The following is a 25,440-nucleotide window of genomic DNA, read 5'->3' as shown; positions in this document are numbered from 1 at the left end:
GTTTTGTAGATTCGACTGAAAGGATCTGAGTGAGGTGAGTGAAAATGAGTTGCCTGGAGCAGCTACACGGGCTCAGCCCCCATGCATCATTCAGGAAGTAGCTGGGCAATACCTGAATGATTCAGTCTAAAGACTTTTTCCCAGAAGGAACAGTTTTAAAACAAGATCTGGGACCGATGTTTTGGAGGGATGTTAATGTTTATCATCTAGCAAATGTTGACATCCCCTCCCTTACCCCCCCCACCTCCTCCCCCAAGTTTTCACAGCTCCACTGATGGTCGCTCTTGTTTCCTAACAATTGATGGCTTCTCTGGCAGACTTTGAAAAGAAACAAGGAAGTTGTAGCTCAGTAGGCCAGAAACCAGCAGAGATTGTTTAGGTGAAAATGTCTTGCTATGTGGATATTCAAACCCATGTGAGTTAACATTGGTGCTGACTACATTTCCTTTAACCTCATTAGCACTTCATCTTGCTTTCCCAAGCATGATGGTGGAGCAGCTAGTTCACCTTAGAGTCTTTTGCTAGGTAATTCATCAAACTGGCAGATGAAAGCTTAAAGGAAAATGCATGTAAATACTGCATTAGGAACCTTGGCTCCAAAGGCATGAACATTTCTACCCATATCGTTAGCTCTGGCTTACAATCCATATATATGTGAAAGAAAAGGGACTTTGTTGTTTGGGGAGGATGGAGATACAAAGCTTACTGGTTGTATCATTACACAAATTTTACAGTTTAGTTATTTTGTCTTTAATTTAAAAGCACTTCATTATTCATGAGCTATTCTCATAGAAAAAAAGCTCAGACACTGCAACTACTTACTATCTTCAAAATTAAAAACAAGTTACTTAAGTAAAACACCCCCTTCAAATGCTAGGGGCCAAAACATTTCCAAACAGGGGCTTGAGATTATCTCAAATCTAGGTTATGCCTTTTCAGTTTTAGAGTTTTAAGCTGTGCCTCACAGCACGCTGATCTAGTCATTTGATTCCTATGTACACGTGGGTGATACTAAGTGTAATTATATGTCATCGTAACTTCTCATTGCTAGTGAGCCCACCAAGTGTACACCTGGAGACACGCTCGCTATGTTTGTAACGGCATGAACAAGGAGCTGCCATGGAGAGCCACCGGGTTTGATCTTGAGGTGCCAAGGCCCTCATTGTCAAAGATGGGTTCAGGTTGCTAGTGCTCTTCAGAGCCAACGAATCCTATCACCTCCTTGGTACACTACAGGGACAGGGCAGTGCCACGGTGCAGGAGGTGACTGCCCTCAGCGTGCGCTGTATCTGATTTGGAGCCTCTGGAATTAAAGCATCCTGTTACTCACCAGGAAGGTGCTGGAATGCCATTCTTTATGGTTAACCATGAAAATAAAATTCTGATAGACAACCTTAGGGAAGAAGATCAGTAGATCAAAATGAGCATGAACAAAAATGGCCTTCCAAGGAACTTCAGATCAGTGAGCAACCAGTTCGGTTTGTTTGCCTTTTCTTTTGCAAGGAAATGATAAGATATGCACTCTCGATGTTCTGTAATTCGATGATACTGGCTGTAAATGTTGCAAGATACTGTTTCATGGAGGTCCACCGAGGCACACCTTCTAACAGTCTTTACCTCTCAGTTTATTGTATTCTTGATAGAAGTTAGCACTTTGGGGATACCGTTAGCCCTTTGCCCTTTCTTAGTTCTAGTGCTGAGTGGCAGATACACTTACATACTGCGCTTACCGATATCTGTGTTGGTGGCTTACTTCAGTAATATGATTTATAATGCATTTTCATTTTCATGAAAGCTTGTTTTACTCTCCCCATTCCATTAGGTCAGACACTCATTGAACAAGCTCCTCCTGTCCCATTTCACTGTGTAACTTTTAAACATGACCCAACAAGCTAGAAAAAGTTCAGTGCACTAACTCACTGCCATGTAAAATAGACACAGACACTAATGACCAGCTCTGACTGTTGAACCACAGAGGAGGTACAAGAGCATGGCAGTGGCTGTGGCACCAACTTGGAGATGGCGTGAAAGGATTGGACCAAGGCTGTAACTCTCTTCCCTTGGCAAAACGTCCTGACCCCAAGGCTGAAAAGCTTTTCACACCTGTGCTTATGAGGACTTACAATTGATTATTTCCTGCAAAAAACTAGAAGAGGAAGAATAAAAAAATACTCCAATTATAGCTCATTTATGGCAAGTGGAAGAAGTACAATCCTGTGCAGCTGGGAACAGTATAGAAGCTGTTGTGATTACTGTATATGATGCAGCAGTGGAGAGGAGGATGTAAACAGTGGACGTAAGGCCACAGAGGAACTTAAAGGGCTGTGCACCTATACCTCATTTTCCCCACCTACAAAATGTACAGATAATGTGTCCCCAATTATTTGGGAACACTGCTGGGTGAGATTTATGTAAAGTCCTCTTTGAGATTTTTGCTGTAAAATATGCGATGTACATGTAAAATATAGTTATCATGTAGTGAATGGGAAGATGTTTACAGCTAATTTTGAAGTATGTATGTCTTTGCAGCCTTTAAAAATGCACTGCAAGAGTTGTGCATTGGTAACCAGCTCTGGACATCTTCTGGGAAGTAAACAAGGTGACAGAATCGACGAGACAGAGTGCGTAATACGAATGAATGATGCACCTACTCGAGGTTATGGAAAAGATGTTGGAAACAAAACGAGCCTTCGAGTCATTGCACACTCCAGTATTCAGAGGATTTTGCGAAATCGCAATGAACTCTTAAATATGAGCCACGGTGCTGTGTTTATCTTCTGGGGTCCTAGCAGCTACATGAGGAGAGATGGTAAAGGCTTGGTGTATAATAACCTGCAGCTGATGAATCAGATATTGCCTCAATTAAAAGCATATATGATTTCTCGCCACAAGATGCTTCAGTTTGATGACCTTTTTAAACGGGAAACTGGGAAAGACAGGTGAGAACTTATGTGGATACATTTGGGGGATGTCATACAGTAGTAAAATAATGTAGTTTATATATACCAATTTCAGATCTGCTCACAGGGACCATCATGCCCATTAAATCCTCTGCCTCCTGAGTTGTAATATGGTATGACATGCCAAATAACATCACTTGTAACATAAGTAAAAAATACGCATCAAAATAATTTGTACGGAGCATTGCCTCATCAACTTAGAATACCAGAATCTGGATGTACTGTTTATACAGCCAAGGAGGCAGGAGCTGTTTAAATCTCACTTTAGGGTAATATACGTGAAAGTTTTTTTACCGATTCTGAAAAATCAGAATGGATAGGTTATGTTTTCTTATAGAGGAAATGCCACCATTCAGTGAATTATAATAGCTGTTTATTGAATTTAAGTATTCTTGGAACATTGCAGCTGTAAAGCTTCTTGTAAAGCAAATAAACATTAGTCATACATTAGGTGCTTCAAAACAGTTCATCTTGTATTTCCAACTGGGAAAAGGAAAGTTATTATGATAGTTACATCTTCATGAGACTGTTTATGACTTGTAGGCTGATCTTCAAATCAAATTTTTAATAAGTGACCCACTGCAGGACTTGAGCATTTTCACATATAATGTTTGAAGATGGGCATTTAAACCAATGACTTCCTAGCAAGAAATACATTTCTTTTTAATGAGCTATTTTTTGCTTATTAAATATGCTGCTGTAAAAATGGAGCAGGGTCCCCACGTAGGTACAAATGAAGAGGTAGGTTTATTGTGGAGTAACTTGTGGTGAGATTTTCTAGCTTCACAAGTACTATACGTGCACAGCAAGGCTTGGAGCTGGGCTCGATCCTCTTGTGAACAGGGAGGACTCAGGAGCACAATTTTGCTTTCTGGGCTGCACAACAAAGGCAGAACCAGTGTTAGAGGAAACTGTTGTGTCCTCTGAGCTGATGGCCACTGTATGTTTGCTTTGCATTTGCTGCCTTTGTCATACCCCGCATGGGTTGCTTGCAGAGCTCTGTTCAGTTATAGTGGATCAAACTACCTATTTAAGTTCTTGATTGACTCACACTAACATAGAGCACACAGTAACTTGGTTGGTTTCTTACTATTAAAGGTCTTTTTCTGAGTCTCTGCCAGAACGAGAAGGAAGGGTACCAGGGGGAGGTACCCACCCCCCACCAGCTCTGATGTGTTACTGTCTTTTCCAGGTTTGTTCTCCCAGAGTAGAGCAAAGTGAGAAGGTGAATTAAGCATTTGAACCCTTCAAGATGATTGCAAAGTAAATAGTGTATGCCCAGCATTTACAAAGGCATGAAAGCTAACAAAGCTGTAGTTGCACTGTACCATGGGCCATCACCAGCCCTAGGGGTCAGACCCTGCACATGAGGAATGCACGCTGCCACCTCCTTTCCTGGATTATTCTTTCAGTGTAAGACCACCCGCAGTCCCCTGTTTTGAGGAACAGCTCACCTCCTCTGCTTCAGTCTGGCCAGTTCTGCCGTGGGGAGCCAGGGTCCCGTTCCTCTCCTGACGCTTGCTGTGCAGTCTCAGGCAAGCTGCTCTTTCTGGTTCAGCATCACCCGTCCAGAGCAGGAGGCCTTACAGCTGCGCATGCGATGGAAGCATTTCTTTTTCTGCACAGGCACCGGGCTCAGTCTTGGCTCCTGAAATATTCTCAAGGCGTCTGAGACATTAATGATATTATAAGAAGTTTATAGTGGACTCAGTCACGGGCACCCTGCACTCCCGGTGTGAATCAAGGGCAGCTGGATGCTTGCAAAATTCAGCCTCGTGAACAGGTCCTGTTGCTTTTAAGAAATTGCAGGCTCTGCTGTGTGTGAACCGCTCCTTTAGAGGGCACATACAGCATATTTGAAGGACTAAGAAGATTAAAAACGGGAGATGAAAATAAATGAATAGGCAGCACAGAAAAAGAGAGGGAAGATGAAAAGAAACACGGGTAGGAAGGAATTTGTAAGGGAAGAAAAATTATGTAGCTGTGGGGGCAGGAGCAGAACATTGTAGAGCCCAGAATGTTGCTGTTCCCTGGGAGGTTTCTGCTGAGCTCTTGACATTAGTGCCTGCAAAAAACAAAGGAAGGAGAGAGAAGCCTGATTGCAAGGTTGCAATAATCAAACCATTCATTTCTGTCTTGAAAGCGATGAGAAAAAAGGTAATTCGATGTATTGTGCTGTTTGGAAAAAAAAAGCTGATTTTGAAATGAAGGGAAACCTTCAGAAAACATTGCCCGTTAAATAGTATGGTGAGTGACAAAGGCTGCAGAGCTACGTACTTGGTATTATAAAGTAACTGTACTTGAAAATAACTTTATAATTGAATAAGGGTACATTAAGAAAATATGATTCAGAACCAATATTATAGTAATTAGATAAAGGAAGCATAAATGAAATAACTGCAGGAAGAGTATTTCCATAGAGATTATAAATGAGATTTTGGTGAAGCAGAAAGGCCTTTAATTGTAATTTAGTGCACACTACAGAATTATCAGCACTGTGTGTTAGTTCATCGTATAAAAGAATATCTGATAATTTCCCCTAATAAGCACATGACAGTTCTTCATATTCTTTCATTACAGCTGATTAGGTATAAAAACAGTATTCTTTTGTTGGACTCTTGTTCAGATCTTTTATGAAAAGGCAAGACACTGTAACCCTGTTTCTATATTGCTGTCCTATGGACGTGGTATTTAAAGAGTGCATGTGAGCAAAAAGAAAACTAACCCAGCAGCCAGCCTGGCTGGGTTCCTGACCTGTGCAAATCCCGGCCACTTCAGTCATGGTCTGCATACAACCGCTCCCTCCGTTTTGGAACGTAAGGTCTTAGGCACCTAAAACAGTGGCCTTGTACAAGCTCCAAAGTCGTCTCAGCCTGAACATGTTCCTCAAGTACCTACCAATTCATAGGCTCAGAAACTCTCAAGTGGCAGGAAAGCAAAATTTTTAGGCTTTTCCCTAACTTTGCCTTTCCTAATAATTTTGAGCCAAAAATTATTATTTACTGTTTTGTATTGTTGCAGTGACCGAAGGCCCCCACTGAGCTTGTGACCCAGCTATGACATTGTGACCACCCCCCCAAGCTTAAGCACAAATTCAGAAAATAAATAATGCCCCATAATTGGAACTAATGAGATGCTTAAATCATGTTATTCTCCAAATGCTAGCTTAGCCTGAAAGTCTATATGTCAGGAGCAGTAAAAACGTACGTTTCAGGAGTTCACACATTACCAGGTGACCCACAAAGGACAGGACAAATTAGCTGGGCTCCCCGGCATCCTTCAGGCATTTTTGGTTAAAGAATGTTTAGAAGTGCCTTTTAAACAGCCAGCATTGATACTACCACTTTTATTTTTCCTTTGCAGTAGTCTAATTCATTGAGGAAATGGGAAACCTTGGCACAATCTGACAGTGCTCAAAACATCTCCGTCCTACTGCCCTGTAGGTGACCTATTTGGAACCAGCTTGTTCAGCATCAGCTTGGGAAGCTGGAGGGTGGGCTCTTGCCTGCTGAATTCCATAGCAGTGGTTGCTGGCTCCTTCAGTGGCTGCTGTGGCTTCAGGTCCCTGCTCCCAGGGCTGTCGTTCATTCCATTGTCACTGGGTAAAACTGCAAAAGATGGCCTTGGAACTGGGCTCAGGACCTGGGATTCCCAGGTGACTGCTCTGATGAGAACCTCATGGTCTCTGCTGTGCTTTTTTTTGGGGAGGTGTCACAAAATTTTGCAGGTGTCAGGCAGATGTAGGGGTGGTGGAATGGGGTTAATGTAGGTCCCACATTAGTACAATCTGACACCGCACACAAGCCATCCAAGAGCCTGCACATGCTTCAGCTTTAGTAAGAGGTAAAGGAGAGCCAGTCACTGTGATGGGCTGTCATCAAGAATCTGAGGCCTTTTGGGGACACAGATGACACAAGCTTGAACTTCTTCCTGTGGGACTTTTCTAGCTGAGTGAGGAGCCATTAGGGAGACTTGCTCTCTCCTTCTTTAACAGTATTTGAAAGGAAACCTTTGAGTGAACTTGTTTTCTCTGGAGCAAATATGTGCCTCTAAGAGAGGTGCCTGACTTGGTCCTGTACAGCTCCCCAAAATATGCCTTTTAAGACGTGCTCCTCACTGGCATTTCCTTGACCCTCCCATCCCAAGACTTTCCCCAGGCACAGGGACAGTGCAGGACTTTAGCACAGGGCTGGGACTGTCAGTGCATGTGCCAGGCAACCCGTAACCATTGTGGTACCCGGGTCTTACACACTGAACGGCAATGACAAGCAAATGCTAGAAAGAGGAAACGTTACTGTTGCCGTTTTGCAGATAAGAACCTGTGATACAGCAAAATTTAAGCACAGCTTGTAAATCTCCTACATCCATGAGCAGTTACATGGAGATAGCTCCTATTTTGCATAAACAATGCTGGGACCAGTTGTGCTGGGCTCCCTGGCAGCACTGTCTTCATGTTCACAGGTCCCACCAGGTGGGGACAGGACTTTGGGCAGGCAGAGGGGTAGCACCTGGGATGAAGGTTTCCCAGGCTGGCTAAGGGACAGGCGGAGTTGCCAGCAGTCACAGCGAGTGGCTGGGAGCCTCCAGAAACCAAATCATGGAAAGGGTTCGGAGGAAAGATAGTTAGACCAAGCGCTTGAGGCCAGAGCTTGCTCCAGCAGACAGGTTCCTCTGTGTGCTGCGGGAGGCAGCATTTTAAGCAGCCCTCTTCATCCCCTGTGACATGTCTTCCTGAGCACTTAGTGTGTAAGCTCCATTAGGCGATTATAGATGTGTATAGATTACTAGCAGAAGAATATAAATATAGGACATGAAGTTTCAGTCACTTAAGGTAAACTTACCAAAAGGTCAGCTAAATATTAACATTGCAGTGCCCAAAATTAATTACAGCAAGGGCAGTTTCTGCATAGATTAGTCCACTGACAGAAGACACTAGCAAAATCATTAAAAGATGAATGAGCAAAGTAGTCTTGGTTGCCCAATTTTCATAACCTTTCAGAAGAATAAAAAAAAAATGCCCAGAGATTGCTGCAGGTATCTCAAGAATTATTTGTCAGCCTAGAAACTTAATTATGTTTTTGCTTTCAGGAAGATATCCAACACTTGGCTTAGCACGGGCTGGTTCACAATGACTATCGCGTTAGAGCTCTGTGACAGGATAAATGTTTATGGCATGGTGCCACCGGATTTCTGCAGGTAGGATTTATTTTGGAACCATTATTAGCCAACAAGGTTGAACGTTACAGATAAATATCTGAATCTTTTAATTTTTTTTCTCTGTAACATGTCTTCAGTCCTCTTAAAGCAATTAATTAACATGTCCCAAGATCTGATTCTGAAAACAACAAACAGCATTTAATTATGTTATATAAAATATTTAAAAATTTTGTTTGTAGTGTGGGAGAATTAATCCATCTTGTTGGTTTCTTTTAGTCTCTGAATATTTATCAGCCAAAAGTAATGCAATAATTGGCATGAAATTAATCTGGAAAAAAAAAGTACTGGAAAATGTTACTTTTAATTTGTTATTAAAGTTCCCCCCAGTTAATAGAGGACCAGAGTTCTCACAGTGACTAGTTTCTAAATTGAACTTGGTACACAACTCAAATTAAGGTTTTATGTCTGCCACATGAATCCCAATCTTCCAGTACACTAGCTTCCTAAAAAACTCCCCCAGAACTTGGACCTGCAGAGTAGATGATCAGTCCTGTAATCACCCATTTTGGTCACGCAGAGTGTGGGCCACAAGTGGTAGAAGCAGCACATGAATTCTGTCAGCGCAGGCTATGGGTGTTATAAAGTAAGAGCACGTGTACGTTTTACAGCTGCGTGGTGCCTCCAGCCGTATTCAGGGCCGAGGCCCGAGGTGCTGGTTAAGGTTCCCTGCTATGGATGAGTGAGAGAGGGAAACAGTCTACAGGACTTCTGGTACTGGGCCCAAATCACGTGAGCCACGCGATGCAAAGCACTGATCCGGTACAAATTCGCACAAATTTGTTTTCACTGAATTTTTAGAGTTGGAAGGGACCATAAAGATCATCTAGTCCAACTCCCCTGCCAAAGCAGGATTGCCCAGAGCATGTCAGAGCATGTTACTCAGGACTGCATCCAGGCGTGTCTTAAAAATGTCCAAAGAAGGGGACTCCACAACCTCCCTGGGCAGCCTGTTCCAGGGCTCTGTCACCCTCACCGTGAAGAAGTTTTTTCTCATATTTGAGTGGAACCTCCTATGTTCCAACTTGTGCCCGTTGCCCCTCGTCCTCTTACTGGCAACCACTGAAAAGAGTCTGGCTCCCTCCTCCTTCAACCCACCCTTCAGATACTTATTTTTGCTTTTACATCAGCAATTGTTACGCTGACTTAAGTATCGCCTCTTTGTCCATTTCCAGCCGAGCACTCTGGCCCTTCAGAAACACGTGGTGTGTGCCCACACCTCGCCCTGACACCACACGCACTGTTTGGTGACCCAGTGACACCCAGAGCTGGCACTGACACTCTGGAACGATGGCATCAGTGTAGTGTCTCATCACCTGCTCATGAATCCCTTTCACCAAGCAGTACTTGCTTGAATTTTCTGTTGCAAATTTTAAAGATCTCAGTGAAGTCTGGGTCATTGACTAATTCAAGATGCCTTTCGGGGGGGCAAGGGGAGCAAGGCTGCAGTGACAGGTCAGCCCATCTATCAAAGAACGGGACTGCTCTGACTTTCTTCTGAGCACTGAAAAAGATCATTCGGGGATCTTCATTTGTCCTGGGCACATAGTAGAAATCCCTGAAGAAATTACAATGTAAAATGTCAACAGAAATTCCACTTTGTAAGAATTTCTACAAATTATAACAAAACACTGATGATAAATGCTGTGATGTACTGCCAGGTTTCATCATGAATTCTCCAAGGAAACTAAACTAGATCAGATACTCCAGACAACATAAATACCTTCCACAGCACAGCGTTTCAGCTCCCCTGTCATTTCAGTTGGCCAAGACACGCTTCTTCAGTTTCTCTTAAGTGGCTGGTCTGCCTTATTCCAGAAGTGGCTGTATTCTGTTGGCACATGGAAATGATTCTTAAATAAACTGATGATCTAAAAATGCAGAAGACAGCAATTCACTGTAAAGCAATGCTCAATCCTTACTTTTCAGGCAGAGTCAGATTAGTTTAGATACATATACTTAATTTAAAATAACCAACTAACTGTTTTTAAGAGAAGCTAAAATTGTCATTGAGAACATGTGAAAGGCTTTCATAGAATTGGTACATTGAAATTAAAGGGATATGATATTAAATTATAACACAAGAAAGACTGTAATCAGTCTTACCATTGATAGATACAATAATGCTCACAGCCTGCATTTAAAAAAAAAAAAAAAAAATCTTAACAAAAAGGTACACTTACCAGGTCATAAAAAGGGAAAAGGTCATTTCTTAATCAAGAGAATATAGATTGGTCCAGGCCGGAAGGGACCTCCAAAGGTCATCTAGTCCGACCTCCCCGCAGTCAGCGGGGACACCCCCAACTAGACCAGGTTGCCCAGGGCCTCGTCGAGCTTCACCTTGAATATCTCAAGGGAAGGGGCCTCAACCACCTCCCTGGGCAACCTGTTCCAGTGCTCCACCACCCTCATGGTAAAGAACTTTTTCCTCATATCCAATCTAAATCTCCCCTTCTCCAACTTAAAACCATTGCCCCTCATCCTGTCACTGCCGGCCTTTGTAAACAGACCCTCCCCAGCCTTCCTGTAGGCCCCCCTCAGGTACTGGAAGGCCACTATGAGGTCTCCCCGGAGCCTCCTTTTCTCCAAGCTAAACAACCCCAGCTCCCTCAGTCTGTCCTCATAGCAGAGGTGCTCCAGCCCCCTGATCATTTTGGTGGCCCTCCTCTGGACCTGCTCCATCAGGTCCATGTCCTTTCTATATTGAGGGCTCCAGACCTGCACACAGTACTCCAGGTGAGGTCTCACCAGAGCAGAGTAAAGTGGCAGAATCACCTCTCTGGATCTGCTGGCAACACTTCTTTTGATGCAGCCCAGGATGCGATTGGCCTTCTGGGCTGCGAGAGCACATTGCCTGCTCATGTCCAGCTTCTCGTCCATCAGCACCCCCAAGTCCCTTTCCTCAGGGCTGCTTTCTAATACCTCATCCCCCAGTCTGTATTTATACTGAGGATTGTTTCTTCCCAGGTGCAGAATCCTGCACTTGCTTTTGTTGAACCTCATGAGGTTCAACTGGGCCCATCTCTCCAGCCTGTCCAGGTCCCTCTGAATGACATCCCATCCCTCTGGTGTATCGACAACACCACACAGCTTGGTGTCATCTGCAGACTTGCTGATGGTGCTCTCAATCCCTCTATGTCTTTGATAAAAATGTTAAACAGTAGGTCCCAGCACGGACCCTTGAGGGACACCACTTGTCACTGCTCTCCATCTGGACTTAAAGCCATTGAGTACCACCCTCTGGGTGCGAATATAAAGTGTCCTTACTTCAGGTTTACTCTCCTGATGCTGAAGGGGAAAACTGTAGTTGCTGTGCCTGGAAGAAGCTATCCATGAAGATCTATGAAAGGAACCTCTTGCCATAAATACAGCTAACCTTCTCCAGCCGCTCATTAAGAAGTTAAACATTGTTTCCTTTCAAAGAAATAAGACAACAAAAATTGAATAGCAGAAATACAGAAATGTTCTGTATTTTTAAGCCATATTTCCTGGTTTTCAGTCAGACAAAATACAAACCTACCATTTAAAAAAGAAAAACCAAAAAAAAAACCACCCTGCCTCTCGTGTGTGTGTGTGTGAGATGGTATAGGTACTTTAGTTGCTGTGCAACTAAAAAATCATTAAGATTTAAAAAAAAAATCCCACCACACTATTTCTATTCAGAGTTAGTATCACCAAATTTACAACTTCAGCAGATACCCATTATTTTTTAAGTATTAATTTGTGGAGTAAGTAATGAGTGTGGGTGATCACTGTCATGGAACTAAATTAGTATCACATCTGTAACGTGAAGGACATCTCAAAGGTATCATGAATATCATACTGTTGATTCTGCTGCAAATTATTAGCTTAAGATCATTAACCAAATTGCTTCCCACCCTTGCAGGAAAAATAGTCTGGTGGAGGAGTCTGGAGTACAGACTAAAACACTATTAATTGCAACAACATGTTTTAGATTCATTTCTATTTACTTTCACTGGACATTGACTTTTATAGCTGAACTGGAATTGGTGACCTGATTATTATAAATTTCTAGGACTTTGCAGCAAAGCTGTATGTAATATCGAATCCCTTTGCTACAGATTTATGCTGTGCTAAGGGTTAATGGCTTTGCTACTGCTCTCGTGCTGTTAAATACATCTGACTTGCACATTTGAGAGTAAGATGAAAGCCTGTGCTTCCATGCACATTGCCAAGATTCTGGGGAGTGCGTGCACCTCTCACTCTTTTCTCACCAGAAAGACAAGCCATCTTGCTGTATTTTTGCCAGTGCCCAGGAATCCAATCCCACCCTTTGCTGGAGCAAACCAGCACCCCAGATGGGAAGCGTTTCCCTCCCTGTGCTCCCTTTGGCAGCCTGCCGTATGCCCAGGGCTCACTCCTGAACTGGGACGTTGAGGATTTTCCTCTTGCCTCCCTACAATCAGCAGCCAGATTGCGGTGCGGAGACAGCACCACCATTCCTGAAGGTGCTGCAATGCTGCTGCTTTTCTTTGTGGCTTCTCAGCAGCATCGGTGGGAAGGACACAGACAAGCCTTAACACAGTTTGTGGTAACTCCAACCCCTGTCCATGGGAGTATGGGCAGTGATGAGAGGCTGGTTCCTTGCAGGTACCTCTGGGTACTCACACACACAAGGAAAACTCGGGGTGTTACGTGAGAAGAGCTCTCTTTAGCCCCCCATCCTCTTCATGGGCCTTCTGGAACTCACAGAAACTTAAAGCTTAATTCTGAGCCTTATTTTAACTAACATGAATAATTTTTGCTCCAATTATGGACCCAGATCATTTTCCTCTAAGAATCCTCATTTGACTGCCAGGCCATTTCCCATCTGTGATAATTTGCCTGCAAGTTGGCATTTGAAATCCTTTAATCTATTCCTTTGGGTACAGCTTTTAAATCTAGTGTTTTCTTACCTCCCTCTCTACACTTTCGCTTGCTTTAAATCAAGTGCAAAGAAGCAGTTGTTGCTACTTACCTTTCCTGGGACTCACGAGGTGCTCGATGGAAGAAGGGATGCTCACAGGATTGTAAACTTTATGGGAGACAGTCATGCCCTTTGGTCCATATGCCTGGATCCCATCTCATTACCTTAATAACAAAATGCATAAATGGTTTGGAAAACTGGGCTGGTATGGAGGTGAAGGAAATGGGATCCTGGGAACAGAAGGCAAGAAATTATCCAGAAATCTTCATAGTCCTGGCACAACACCTAGCCTATCACTCAACATGTTAATGAAACTTTACTCACCCTTCAAAAATAATGAATTATTTTACAAAGCGTGTGAGTACTTATAGTTTTAGTGGGTTGATTTATAACAGTTCTTCATTTGTAAAGGAAGAGGTTGACCAGAAAGTGATATGGGATGGCCTTGTTTTTCTGCCTTGTTTCTTTTGAGGCAATGACTGTTTGCTGTATTTTCAACTTTCGCTGTGGGTGGATACCATCTGTGGGAAAATGTGCACTGAAGTGGCAAACAGTAGCTGAGTGACACTGGGTACAAGCACTTACATGGTTGCTGTGCTGGCAGGCTATTAGGCAGGAAGTACAGTATATTTTACAGAGGAACTTTCCTAGATTCCTCCCAGCTGTGATATTAATATGCATGCAAAGTCTGACAAAATACTGATTAATGTCCAGTATCAGTCAGTGATAAAACAGCATCTGTTTTAATGTTAATAAATGAGGTGGCAAGCAATTTCCGTATAGAAATTACTCATGCGTTTCATTTGCTGGTGACACAAGCTAATTGCAGAGTTAGAAGATAACACAGTACAGTTAATTTGGATTATGGTGTAGTTACTCAAGCCAGAGTTCAAATCCAACCCTTACTAGCGTGCCATTTAGGGGAATCCAGAACTCCCATGAAAGGAGAAAGACTTCAGACAAAATGTCCTAAATACCCAACTACCTGTCAGAGTTCCTAAATCCAAAATAGAGCATTTGGAATTTAGCCTCAAAGCCTTAGTCAGCTGCAGAGTAGTTTTGGAGAGGTCTAAAACCACCAGCATTTTCATCTTTGCATTGAATTCACCACCAGTTCAGCCAGTAGGCATGCACACGAGCCCTGACAGCACTCATCAGGGGATGCCAGAACCCAACAGGGTGCCTGGACTGGTGTCAGGGGTGTTTCTGGACTGTTTCTGATGGGACATTGCACAAAACAGAGTGACCAGTTACAGCCTGGAGCTAAGGGCATCCACTTAGGATGGCTCAAAGTGTCAGCTTCAGAGCCTTTAATGTAACGTGGAATCCCTGCCTTCAAAAGGGAAACCCATTGCTAAAATATCCACTGGTAACATACTGATAATGTAAGAGATAAAGTGCTTACTGGGAGGTGCAAGCTTCAAAATGGTGCTTCAAAGAGGTAAGAGTGTAACCCTAGGTAAATACTAAGTTAGCAGAGCAAGGGAGAAGAAAGAAGACCACAATCAAGCCTTCTTCCTCTGTGTCGGATCCACCTGCTCCCTGTACCTGTATACTTTGGGATTTGTGTGGAGGAAAAAAAATGACCAGCATTCCTGTAGATCCTCTGTGAGAAACCCGATTCCAGTTACCACTATTATCCATTGCTAATTTCAGTGTACAGCAAAGGAATAGGAAGAGGCATGCAGCAGTTAATTTCCTGGGATTTGCCCTTCCAGTTCATGTTCTGCAAACCCAACTCAGGCCTTCCTTATAAAAACAAGGGGTGGGATGGGGCAGCAGAGGAGGATCCCAACCAAACCCACCCGGAGGCGTTGGGGCCAGCAGCCACGCAGGCTCACTTTGCAGTACTGAGCAATTAACTTAGTTCCACTGTGACTGCATTTGGCCCAAGTCTGTTGGAGACACGATTTCAACTTTCCTAATCCTGCCTTTAAAGCAGTAAATACCCACCAAGCAATAGAGGTTCACCCTTGAGAACACAAGAGTAAAGTCCAGGTTCAGTGCAGAAAGGAAGAGCCGTCTAAATGGGAGGCAGAGGCCTATTTGTTTAGTAGTTCTTAAGAAAAAATAAATCACTTTAAAATGTATCCTGTCAGATTTACAGTACCCACACAAATGATTCATTTAAGAGATTACAACAAGAGGTCCAATGTCTCAAAAAACTATGTGAAAAATTAATTGAAGATTGAGATCTAATAGTTGTAGCTAAAAAAAAAAAAGCATTAAATTTCTATATGAAGGGTATTTTTTACATTACAAATATGTTTTCTGTAGGTGAGGTATTGAAGTATTTCTTTTCACTCACTTATGTATTCCAATGAGAATACATACAGTAAATTTAGAATCCATCTTATTCTAGAAACGTAATTTTATTGTTATTCTGGTCTTGTAAGATTGATCACCGTGTTGTGTTACCAGGAAGCTAGATTGATTGAATTAAAACGTTAATCTAAGGTACAAATGGAAAGCAGCAGCAATATTATACATTACCACTGCATATACAATATGGATAATGGTAAAATAAGAAAAATTAGAGAATTGCGTAGGTGACAGAATTACACAGTAAAAATAATGACCAGGACAAAATACTGACAGATTGTGGATGCATTCATTTGAAAGTGAGCTTAAATATTACCTCTTCAAAATGAAAATAATCAACTCTATATTAGAGCTGACAGCCCCGAATCTGCATGAGATTTCTTGTTCTGTACGAGGGTCCTGTTCAGCTCAGGCTTTAACACAGAGCAGTTCCCAGGCTTCACTAAATAGTAATAGTTGGAATAACTTTTCTGCCACTACAGAATAGTTTGTTGGCAGCAACTGTGAAGATTGGTAGGATTGGGTTATTCTGTTTGGGACAGGTATCTCCCTTTGCATGCATGACAGAGACGGTTGTATGAGTTCTTGTCAGCCCAAAATGCCTGTGCCCAAAGTAAAAACATAATGGGTGCAGTTTGATGTAGAGAATAAAACAAAAGGAGAATTAATCACTCTGGCTTATTAGAATACAAATGTGCCTTTTACAGAATGTAACATCAAAACATTGAGGTTAGAACTGCTAAAATGAACTTTATCCTAAATATCTAATTGGTCTTTGGCGTATCCTGTGTGTCACCACATGAGTATTGCATCTGCTGCTGGTTAATGGCGATGGGCTTACAAGGTCAGAAGGATACTATTTGTGAATGGTTTTAATTTTTAGCTTAGATACATGAAAGTTGCCACTGTAAAATCAAAAAGAACTCATTTATGCATCAGATGTTTGATTATAAACCCAGCAACAGCACTGTACCACTGACCTGGCAAGCAGATAGGCTCATTGAAGTTGTGAACCTCGTGCACCATGCTGGGAATGTTCAGCCGAGCTGATGTGACACAGATAACCACCTCCCTGTTAACTTCCCCTTCCCTTTCTTCCCCCAGTTCAGTAAATACCTCTGCAAGGCTTTTTATAAATCACAATCTAGATATAAATCTCTTAAGCAGTTTGCTTCAAATTTCAGAGTAGTAACACAGCCCTGGAGCGCTCTCTCTTGTTTTTGAGCTACTGCTGTCCTCTGTTTAACTGGGAGGAGGGGATTAAAGGAGAGCAACAGAAAGAGCAAAGAAAACACCCTTGCCCCATTCTGATGTATTAAATATGCAAGAAAAATACAGCTACCTAGAAATTTGATTTAACTGCGAGAAAAAGTGAATTTGAGCCCATCAGCTTATTAAAGATAGCATCTTTTCAATCAGTAAAAAAGAACATCTTGGGCTTCCATCTATTTTCTTTCTTCCACAGGGATCCTAATCATCTTTCAGTACCTTATCATTATTACGAACCTTTGGGACCTGATGAATGCACAATGTACATTTCCCACGAGCGGGGACGAAAGGGCAGTCATCATCGCTTCATCACAGAGAAACGAGTGTTTGAGAACTGGGCACGGACATTCAATATTCACTTTTTCCAGCCAGACTGGAAACCAGAACCACTCACTGTAAACCACCCTGAGGTTAAACCGGTGGTCTGAGGGACAAGTGCGCAAGGCCGCAATCAGTCACCCACTGCGTCAGCCTTTGGGGTGTTGGACCTTCTGGGAAAGCAGGGCGGCCTAGAGGAGAAGGGTAAAACAGGATTTTGCAGCCAATAACTGCAACAACAGTCAGGAAGTTACGATGAAGGAGCAGAGCGTATCAAGAGTACTTTCTGTCAGACTGTGTATTAATCCAGTATATAGCCTTTTTGGCCATCTGACTTCCTGTATGTGTATGTGATTTGTGAAAAACAACTTGAGTATCATTAACGGATGGTTAATTCATTATGGTTTTTTAAAGTACAATGCCACTGAATTTTCATAGTGAAAACTTATGCTATTTATTTAATGGAGGTTTTTTATGCAACCTAGGCCAGTATTTTTCTAATTCACAGTTATGTGGTTGTCTATCTTTCAAATCCAAAATTAATATTGCTGATGGTTTGGAAGGCCTAGCTTTTTATTTATAAAATTTGTTTGAAAGATATGATTCTATATAGCATGTAATTAATATTTGATCTGGAAATGTTGCATTTCTTTTAAAAATCTTGGGCTCTGTTCCAGCCTAAAGCCTTTAACAGCAAGAATGGTCCCATGTGCAGATCTAGCTAACTTTACATTCTGACATCTCATGTTAATATGAAAACAGTAGTGAAAATTCTGTTTGATATTAATGTGCATTTGCTGCTGTTCTATCAAGCTGCTGTTTTTTAATTAGGGGTGGGAGGAAGGAGGGCAAAGTTTATCCAAAAAAATCACTATCTCTAGCAGCATGCTTTTCAGCAAAGAGACCAGGCTGAGGCTGGGTGGGCTTGTGTTCTCTTTTGCCTCTTGTAGTCCTGCAAGACACTGGGGGAGATGCCCTCCTGAGGCACCAGATTACAAACCAGGCAACAACAGCTTGAAACAACATGACCAAATTTCTGAAATCAAGAAGTTACCCTACCAGGTACTACACCACCAGCCATACTGGCCAAAACGATTACCGCACTGCACCTGCAAAAATCTCTGCCTTCCACTGTTCCAAGATCATCGCTGATCTCTGAGATCCTGGATCACACTGAAGCTGGGATTTAAAAAGAGTTGCACGTATGTAGAATTGTCCCCTTGAAGAGAGCAAAGTTACACTTGGCAGTTTTTCTGTGAAGGACACGTGCAGGGCGAGTCCCTGCAAACCAGGGGGATGGACAATGCGAGCGCTGTAAATGGAACCTCACAGTGTGAATTACTGGGTTACATTTGGCTTGTGAATAAAGAAGATTTCAGTTACGGTATTATTTTTCCTTTTGCCTCACAGATATTAAATCTCTTGATTTCTTTGAAGTAATCAGTAGGAGTAATTATTGCATGGAACATTATACCTCAGGTGATGAAAGGTGTCTCTCATTAGGCAAATACTAAAGCTAGAACAAAGATACTACCTTAAAACATCTAAATCCGAGAAGCGGAACCTCAGAGGCAATACATAGAACTGGGACCAATCTCACTATCATTTAAACCCACCTATGACCCATGCCTTCCTCTTTCCAAACCTGGATAGCAATAGCTGCAGCTGCCCTGCAGATGCCCCGATTCTCTGGGGACAAAGTGAACTGCCCTGTCAGGGGCAAAGCAGCGTTACCCCTGTAACGCCGCCTGGACCCCAACAGCAGGCCTCCAAGGGACACGCTCCTTGCTGCAGCCCTCCCCACTATCAAAGAGAAGAAACTATAAGCTATTTTGCCTTAAAAGTTTTCTTTTGGTGTTCTTCTGGCACACACCACTCAGCACAGAAACGGAATGCAAAGTTCTGCTATTACCAAGTGCTTGTAACCTGTCTCTTGTCAGCTGGTGTTTAACTCTCCCCCTTTCACGGACTGTTTTATTCCTTCCACTTGATTTCACAACATTCTACAAAAAACAGAATGGATTTTGAACTAATGGTAATTTGAACATCCCTTTCAGCATGTGTACTGGGGCATGTATCCAGCATATATTGCTCAAATTGATGAACTCTGTCAAATTGATTTGCAGGTCACTTCTAATGTGACTGCAAAAGATGGTACAGCTCACAGTAAGTCCTCTGATCCCACCATCCTTTTGTTATTTTACTACCGATATCATAATAAAAAAATCTTGTCATTCTAAAATAGAACTCTTCGTTTTTCCGCTAATCGAGGGCTGCCGGATGCGTACGCTAAACGTTTAGTTATGTTATTGTTAAAACCAGATCATTTTAAAATAGATTGCACTGATCTACTTATAGTATTCAGCAGAAGCGTGGGGAGTTGTCAGACTGCGTTGTGCTCCACATGCTTGTTTCCTGTCTGCCAGACTGGTCAATACCAAGTAGATCAGATGAAGCGTTAAGAATGTGAAGAAGATACGTGGGATAAATTGACATCAAGTCTCCTGAAGCTAAGGATTGTAATTATTCCTTCTTCAGCTCCTGTTAATAATAACACTGTGTTCTTGCTACCCGTATACACATCCCATCTTTTAAGAAGAGCAAACCCAAAACTCACTTTAGTCTCATCAACTTCTTGTGGAGTTTCAGCAAGTTCACCCATCTAATTACAAAAAATAAGAAGGAATATTTTCTAAGAGCAAGTCACACCTGTATATATAAAATTCACTGCAAAAGGAATTTAATGAAGCCAAGGAGACTGCAAGTTTTAAATAAGATTGATCACACAGATTTATATGGAATATAAATCCAGTGCAAAAAGCACAAATTAAAGGAGTGCAAAAGAAATGTAAATAATTTTTAACGTGATGCAATTTTAATTTACATATTACCAGCGTATTTTTCCATAAAAGCACAATTTTTGAACTACACCATATCCTGCTACATTTCAGCCTGACGTAAGGTTTTATAGCCCAGTTATAAAACAAACAGATTTACGATAGAAAATGCTGTCAGAGCAGAGATAAGTGGCACAAACCAGGCACCGCTGCCATTCTCTGGTTTATGCTGTCACCTTACACTCTTCGCTATAATTTCATCGATTCATGATCTTCAGCACACATCATTTCACTTATTAAAAACTGTTGCAAAACAGTGTTTACGGACATCAGCAGTTTTAAGATCTATGTTACTTTTTTTCTGAGCTCCTTGCATACCTTAACGCTTTTATGCTTGGCTTCATCAGAGTAGTTATCTTTCATCTCGAAGAACCACAGCTCTTATGTGGCGTATGCAACTGGAATTGAGAATGACAAAGAAAATACCTCTGCAAGCAAGAACAGAAAAATACAACTATTGCTTTCTGCTATTTTGGCATAGTGGTTGGAAGGTGCCCAGCTAGCGGCATCACTATACGAAGCCAAACCACAACACGCTTGGAGAAAACCTTCCATGCAAAGTGGTAAAGCACCTGAGAAAGACAAGTGAATACTGTTTCTTCCTGGGTAAGGAAGCTGAGGAAAGGGGAGGTTAAGAGACTTCCTAAGACCAAGTCACAGCCTTAGCACTGCATTGTAGAAGAGATTCGGGTCTGCTGACGGCTACCCCTGGCTCTGGCCAGTAGCACACACAATGGCAATTTCATGTATTACATATATGAACAGATGAACAGGAATGGAAATTGATAAAATTCTGCTGGAGGTGCTTACCTGGGTCTTGCCCTGCAGTATTTCTCAGGCAAACTTCATATGAAACTATGTGATTTTTACCCAAAATAGCTCTAAAGAGGCAAGGACAGAGTAATCTAAAAATAGCTGGAAAAGCACTGGGGGGTGGGGTGAGAGGGATTTGAAGAGTAAGGAATAAAGCATGGTTTGTGCTATCTGGCTTTGTTCCCCTTCAATGTGAAGATCAAGGTCAGGCTGGAGCCGACAGAGTGGAAAGTTGTGGCTCAACAGCAATGTCTGTGCTGCTGGAGTTTCTTTCCAATATTTTACAAATCTATCACACGTACCACAAAAACTCTTCGAAAAATTCTGATAATTGTCTCTGACTAGTGAAAGTTAATTGTTTTGTTTGATGCGAGAAGATGCAGTTTCTAGTTCAACTAAGAACATAGCTTAGGGATTAAAAAATATAAACAAACAGTTAACCAGTGAAAGAGTACTTGTAAGACAATAAAATGTAGTGCAAAAGAGCAGAAAGTACAGAAACCTTACAGGTGTCAATACTTCACCTTTCCTGGTGCATCAGTTAATACTGATCACTTTGAGTTTCCAGCTGCCTTCTGCAAAAGCACACCTCACATATCACAACTATAAGATTATATAAGGAGAAATGAGAAAAAGAAAAAAATTTAAGGACAATCTCCTTTAAAAAAACCTAGAAAATATGAAAGCGCAAGAGTCTAAGGTGGTGAAAAATTTCTCTGTACAGAAGCAGAAAAGTATAAAACTCAAAGGATATTTTATAAAACGGCTGTAAAATGGCTCTGTGTACGCTAAATATAATTAAAACCACTAGACTGTTAAATGTTTTCTACACTGAAAATTACAACAAATCATGACATGTCAAATGATACCCTTGACCACCGTGAGGATGGAGTTTCAGCGTCACAGTGGAAACAAAGATGGTGACTTTTATCACAGCTGTAGAACTGTAGAACAGGCTCCACAGGCAAATGCAGTGGTGCGGAAACGGGTCGTGAACCAGCATCTCTCTCCCTTCTGTGGCACCATCCCAGGGGTGCCAGCAAGAGAGCACACAGCTCTCACAGGACACTGGCACTGCCAGCAGAAAAGGGAGACGTGTCTTCGTGTTGTCTGTTGCTGAACACCAGACCCAGCCAGAGAAACTACTCAGCAGATGATCAACATACAGCGTCCTTGTTCACTATGAAGTGCTTTGACCAGGAGTTGTCAGAAAGACAGAAAAGATGGGAAACTACAGACAACAACCCCGGCAACCCAGACAAATGGATGGAAAACTGTAACAAAGAACAGAATTAGCAGTCATAAAGAAGATGCATTGGCTAAGATGTAACGCAGCTTTTGTACGAAAAGTCATGCCTTGCAAATCTATGGAGAGTTCTTCAAAGTCCTCTGAAGCAAGTGGACAAGAAGATCCAGGGGATGAATCCACAACTAGTTTTGCAAGGTGTCTCTTAAAAGATTTCCAAAGAAACTACAGGATAAAATTATGGAACCCAGCCAAACACAGAAATAAGGCTAAGAGGATACACCATCAGCTTAAGGTTACAAGCAGAATTCCACAGGAAAACATTTCAATACATTTTCTCTGCTTTTCTGTACTTAACATCTACTACAGGTCACTCCTAGACACAGGATAGACTGTCTAAATAAGTAGATTTTAAAAAAATGGGAAAAAAAAATTGTATCCAATGAACATCAACTTGCACACTAAAGCCCAGTTCCAGCCTTGTCATACTCACTATGTGCGAGGCAGCCACAAGGTCTAACAACAGTAACCACATTCTTATTTTATCGAAAGCAACCAAATCATCCAGCTCAGATGGAGAGCAAGACTGGACCCTTTTTAATAGTCAAGGAGAGTCATCTTAATAATTTGGTTTCTCGGAACAGGTTTATCTCCTTCAGGAGATGCCCAGTGATATTTAAATCTGTCAGCTTCTTTACAGAACCCAGACAACTGTTAAGATAACATCAGTAGCTTTTGGGACACTAGATACTTCCTGAAGTACAGGGAAGATAAAGGCAATAACGCATATTTAGTGAGGTATAAGGTTTTAGGACTTTGCTGACTTCACTTTGGCTACCAGATCAGTTAGAGCCTGTTAGTTCATACACAAACGTACAGCATGATGTGAGTCTGCCAATAGCAAAATGAAGGAAATTCTGAAGGGAACCATTACGTGTGGATGAGTTTAAGGCAAGAGCTTAGGTTAGGTTTATGTTTTAACAAAAATGGCAAAAGTAGTAAACAGATTTATAACGTATGAGGATATGCTTCCCCCACTGCATCCTTGCTGTAACCAAGCTGCACACAAGGCCAAAACTGAAAGAGGTTATTGGCATTCAGTGGGACTGTTCATTTGTGTTGGACAAAATTGGAACATTTCCCAGTGCAGCATTATATTTTTATTTTCTTTAATATGGCTACATATCTGTAGACAAGCATTAGATGAAACACTAAAAAGCTATTTCTGGTCAGTCTATTGCAAGTGACACTGGAGGGAAGGAGCAGCTCTACAGAAATGAGCAGCAAGAGCAAGTGCAGAAAACCTACACACACACACACACACGCACACACGCAAAAAACCCCAAAGATGGGGACTACTGCAGAGAAGGGTACATAAAAGAACTGCACAAATACAAACATACATTGCAATGACATACTGATGACCCTACTTGCCATTCCACTTGCATTAAAAGACCAAGGGGACCCTAAAATCATGACAATTTGAGCCATAATATCTTGAGCTACAAATTTAACCTGGACAGGAAAACCAGTAAGGAAAAAGTAACTTAACAAAAACCAAACAGCAGTATCTTCATTGGTAAACACCAAAGCATTTGACGAAGTAAGTACCATTATATAGGAACTGGACATAAAGGACAGAGCCTAAACTTAAAATGCCTACTACATGCAAACGCTGGGCAGCGGGCCTAGCCAAGCATTTAATATATGACAGCATTATAAGTCGTATAAATAACTTCGACATAGGGACTAGCATGACACGCCACCAATCTCCCAAGCAAACCACAGCCCAGTTGCGTGGTCCCTACAGAGCTGTCTCACCAAAGCCATGTAGTGGTCAGCAGTGTGGAAAAAGTCACTTCAGAAGAAATAGCATCTCTGCCAGAGCTTTGCCAGGATTGCTGTTACGCTATCAAACAGTCTGGTTCTGGTAGTTTTGGACAAGGCTTTAGTGTTCTTTGTGCATATATATTAAATGAAAAAAAGAAAGAAAAAAGGTTAATCTAAATCTAAAATTTGCATGGGGAAGAAGACACTGCACAATCAACCATCAATAGATTTACATCTTCATAAACTTTGAAACCTTAAACACTATCAATTTAATCACTAAATCAGGCAGAAATCCTCATTAAGGGAGAGAAAGTAACTCATTTTAAAGAACTTGCAAGTGAAATTACTGCAATGAAATGATTTCAGAGTATGTTATGCAGCATATACAAGTTTTCATCATAAAACACCAACGCTTTCAAGATGCATTTCCCTACAGCATATTATTTTTAAAAGTTCATGGAAAGAGGGAAAGCAGAAATAATAGTAGAGCGCACACAGTAGAGGATATTATCTTCCTTGAGAAACAAATTTCTCTACTGTGTTTTGGTTTGGTTTTAAATTTGCCTTTCACTGCTTAAAAAATGGAAAAACTATTATGCTCGTTACAGTATGGAACTGTTGAAGTGATGGTTGAGAAGACACTTTCATTATATACACTGCTATTTTCTGTAGTTCATAACTTTATGGATAGATTAGTCGCTTGGGTGAAATATTTTATGCATGTCCTCAGTCCAAAGGTAAGTTAGTCAGGAAGCATGATGAGATCCTACCAGGTCACACACAGCAGGAGGATCTGTACGCAGGGATCCTGAGTTTTCTGATACCCCAGTCTTTGTCCCCAGACTGTACCATATACAGAGGCTGTCATCTCTCCAAATGATGCAGATTCAGTGAAATACACTATTCCCATCTTGTGAATTGCTTTCCACTTACCTACTTTTATCAAGTCCAAATAATCCTGAACTTGTAGAAGCTTCTCAGTTCACAACACAATGAAGTACTGGATCAAATCTAACTATTTACCAGCAACTGGCAGCATCTCATTTCCCCATCTATACTGAAGGGGTAATTATCATGGGTTTTGGAAGTCTTCAGACCAGAAACATCTTTTTGTTCTTTCCCTCTAAGTATCCATCAGAAAGGAGAAAGAAGCAGCTCTCAAGCTTCAAAAAAAACCCTCAAATGACATGCTGCTGGTATCAGGATTGCCAGGGCTGCAGACTTCGCCTGTCTCAGTGGGCCAGTTAGTCCTTCAACTCTCTCATACACGCTGAGGAATAAGTACACCACTTCTCTGTCCTCTTCACTTTGCAAATCCTCTCCACCCATGATAAATTCACAGCTGAATCTGGTCTTCGCTCCTTCTTAAATCACTGATTTCATACTATGTGCGACTCAGCCCTGCTTTAGCACACGATGATGCCCATCTGAAGGCACATTAGACCACGAGATCCATTCACTTCCAGTACATTTCGTGGAGGTGGTACCGGAGAATGGAAATCCCTGACTGCTGAAACAAGAGATGGAAACAGGCTTAGTTTGCAGACACCCAGGAGTTAGAACCAGACCACATTTGCTTTTCTGTAATCAGTAATGGAGACCAGCTTTTAGCAGGAAAAAACAACTGACAAAAAGTCCACTCTC

The 25,440-nt window shown here is 41.8% G+C and overlaps 1 protein-coding gene across 1 annotated transcript in view; it reads left to right on the top strand.

The window, feature by feature from the left end:
- The window catches only part of ST6GALNAC5 (ST6 N-acetylgalactosaminide alpha-2,6-sialyltransferase 5), a 75,003-nt gene extending 57,883 nt beyond the window's left edge, over positions 1–17,120 (top strand). Inside the window, exons 3-5 of the mRNA XM_074152280.1 lie at positions 2,530–2,939; positions 8,049–8,156; positions 16,889–17,120. Coding sequence (XP_074008381.1) covers positions 2,530–2,939; positions 8,049–8,156; positions 16,889–17,120 — 750 coding nt within the window. The remainder of the gene's footprint in view (positions 1–2,529; positions 2,940–8,048; positions 8,157–16,888) is intronic.
- The last annotated feature ends 8,320 nt before the right edge of the window (positions 17,121–25,440 follow it).

Source organism: Numenius arquata, chromosome 8 (genome assembly GCF_964106895.1).
Source record: "Numenius arquata chromosome 8, bNumArq3.hap1.1, whole genome shotgun sequence".
NCBI lineage: Eukaryota > Metazoa > Chordata > Aves > Charadriiformes > Scolopacidae > Numenius > Numenius arquata.
The sequence above is the reverse complement of the archived record's forward strand: the minus strand, read 5'-3'. Positions and strand labels throughout refer to the sequence as shown.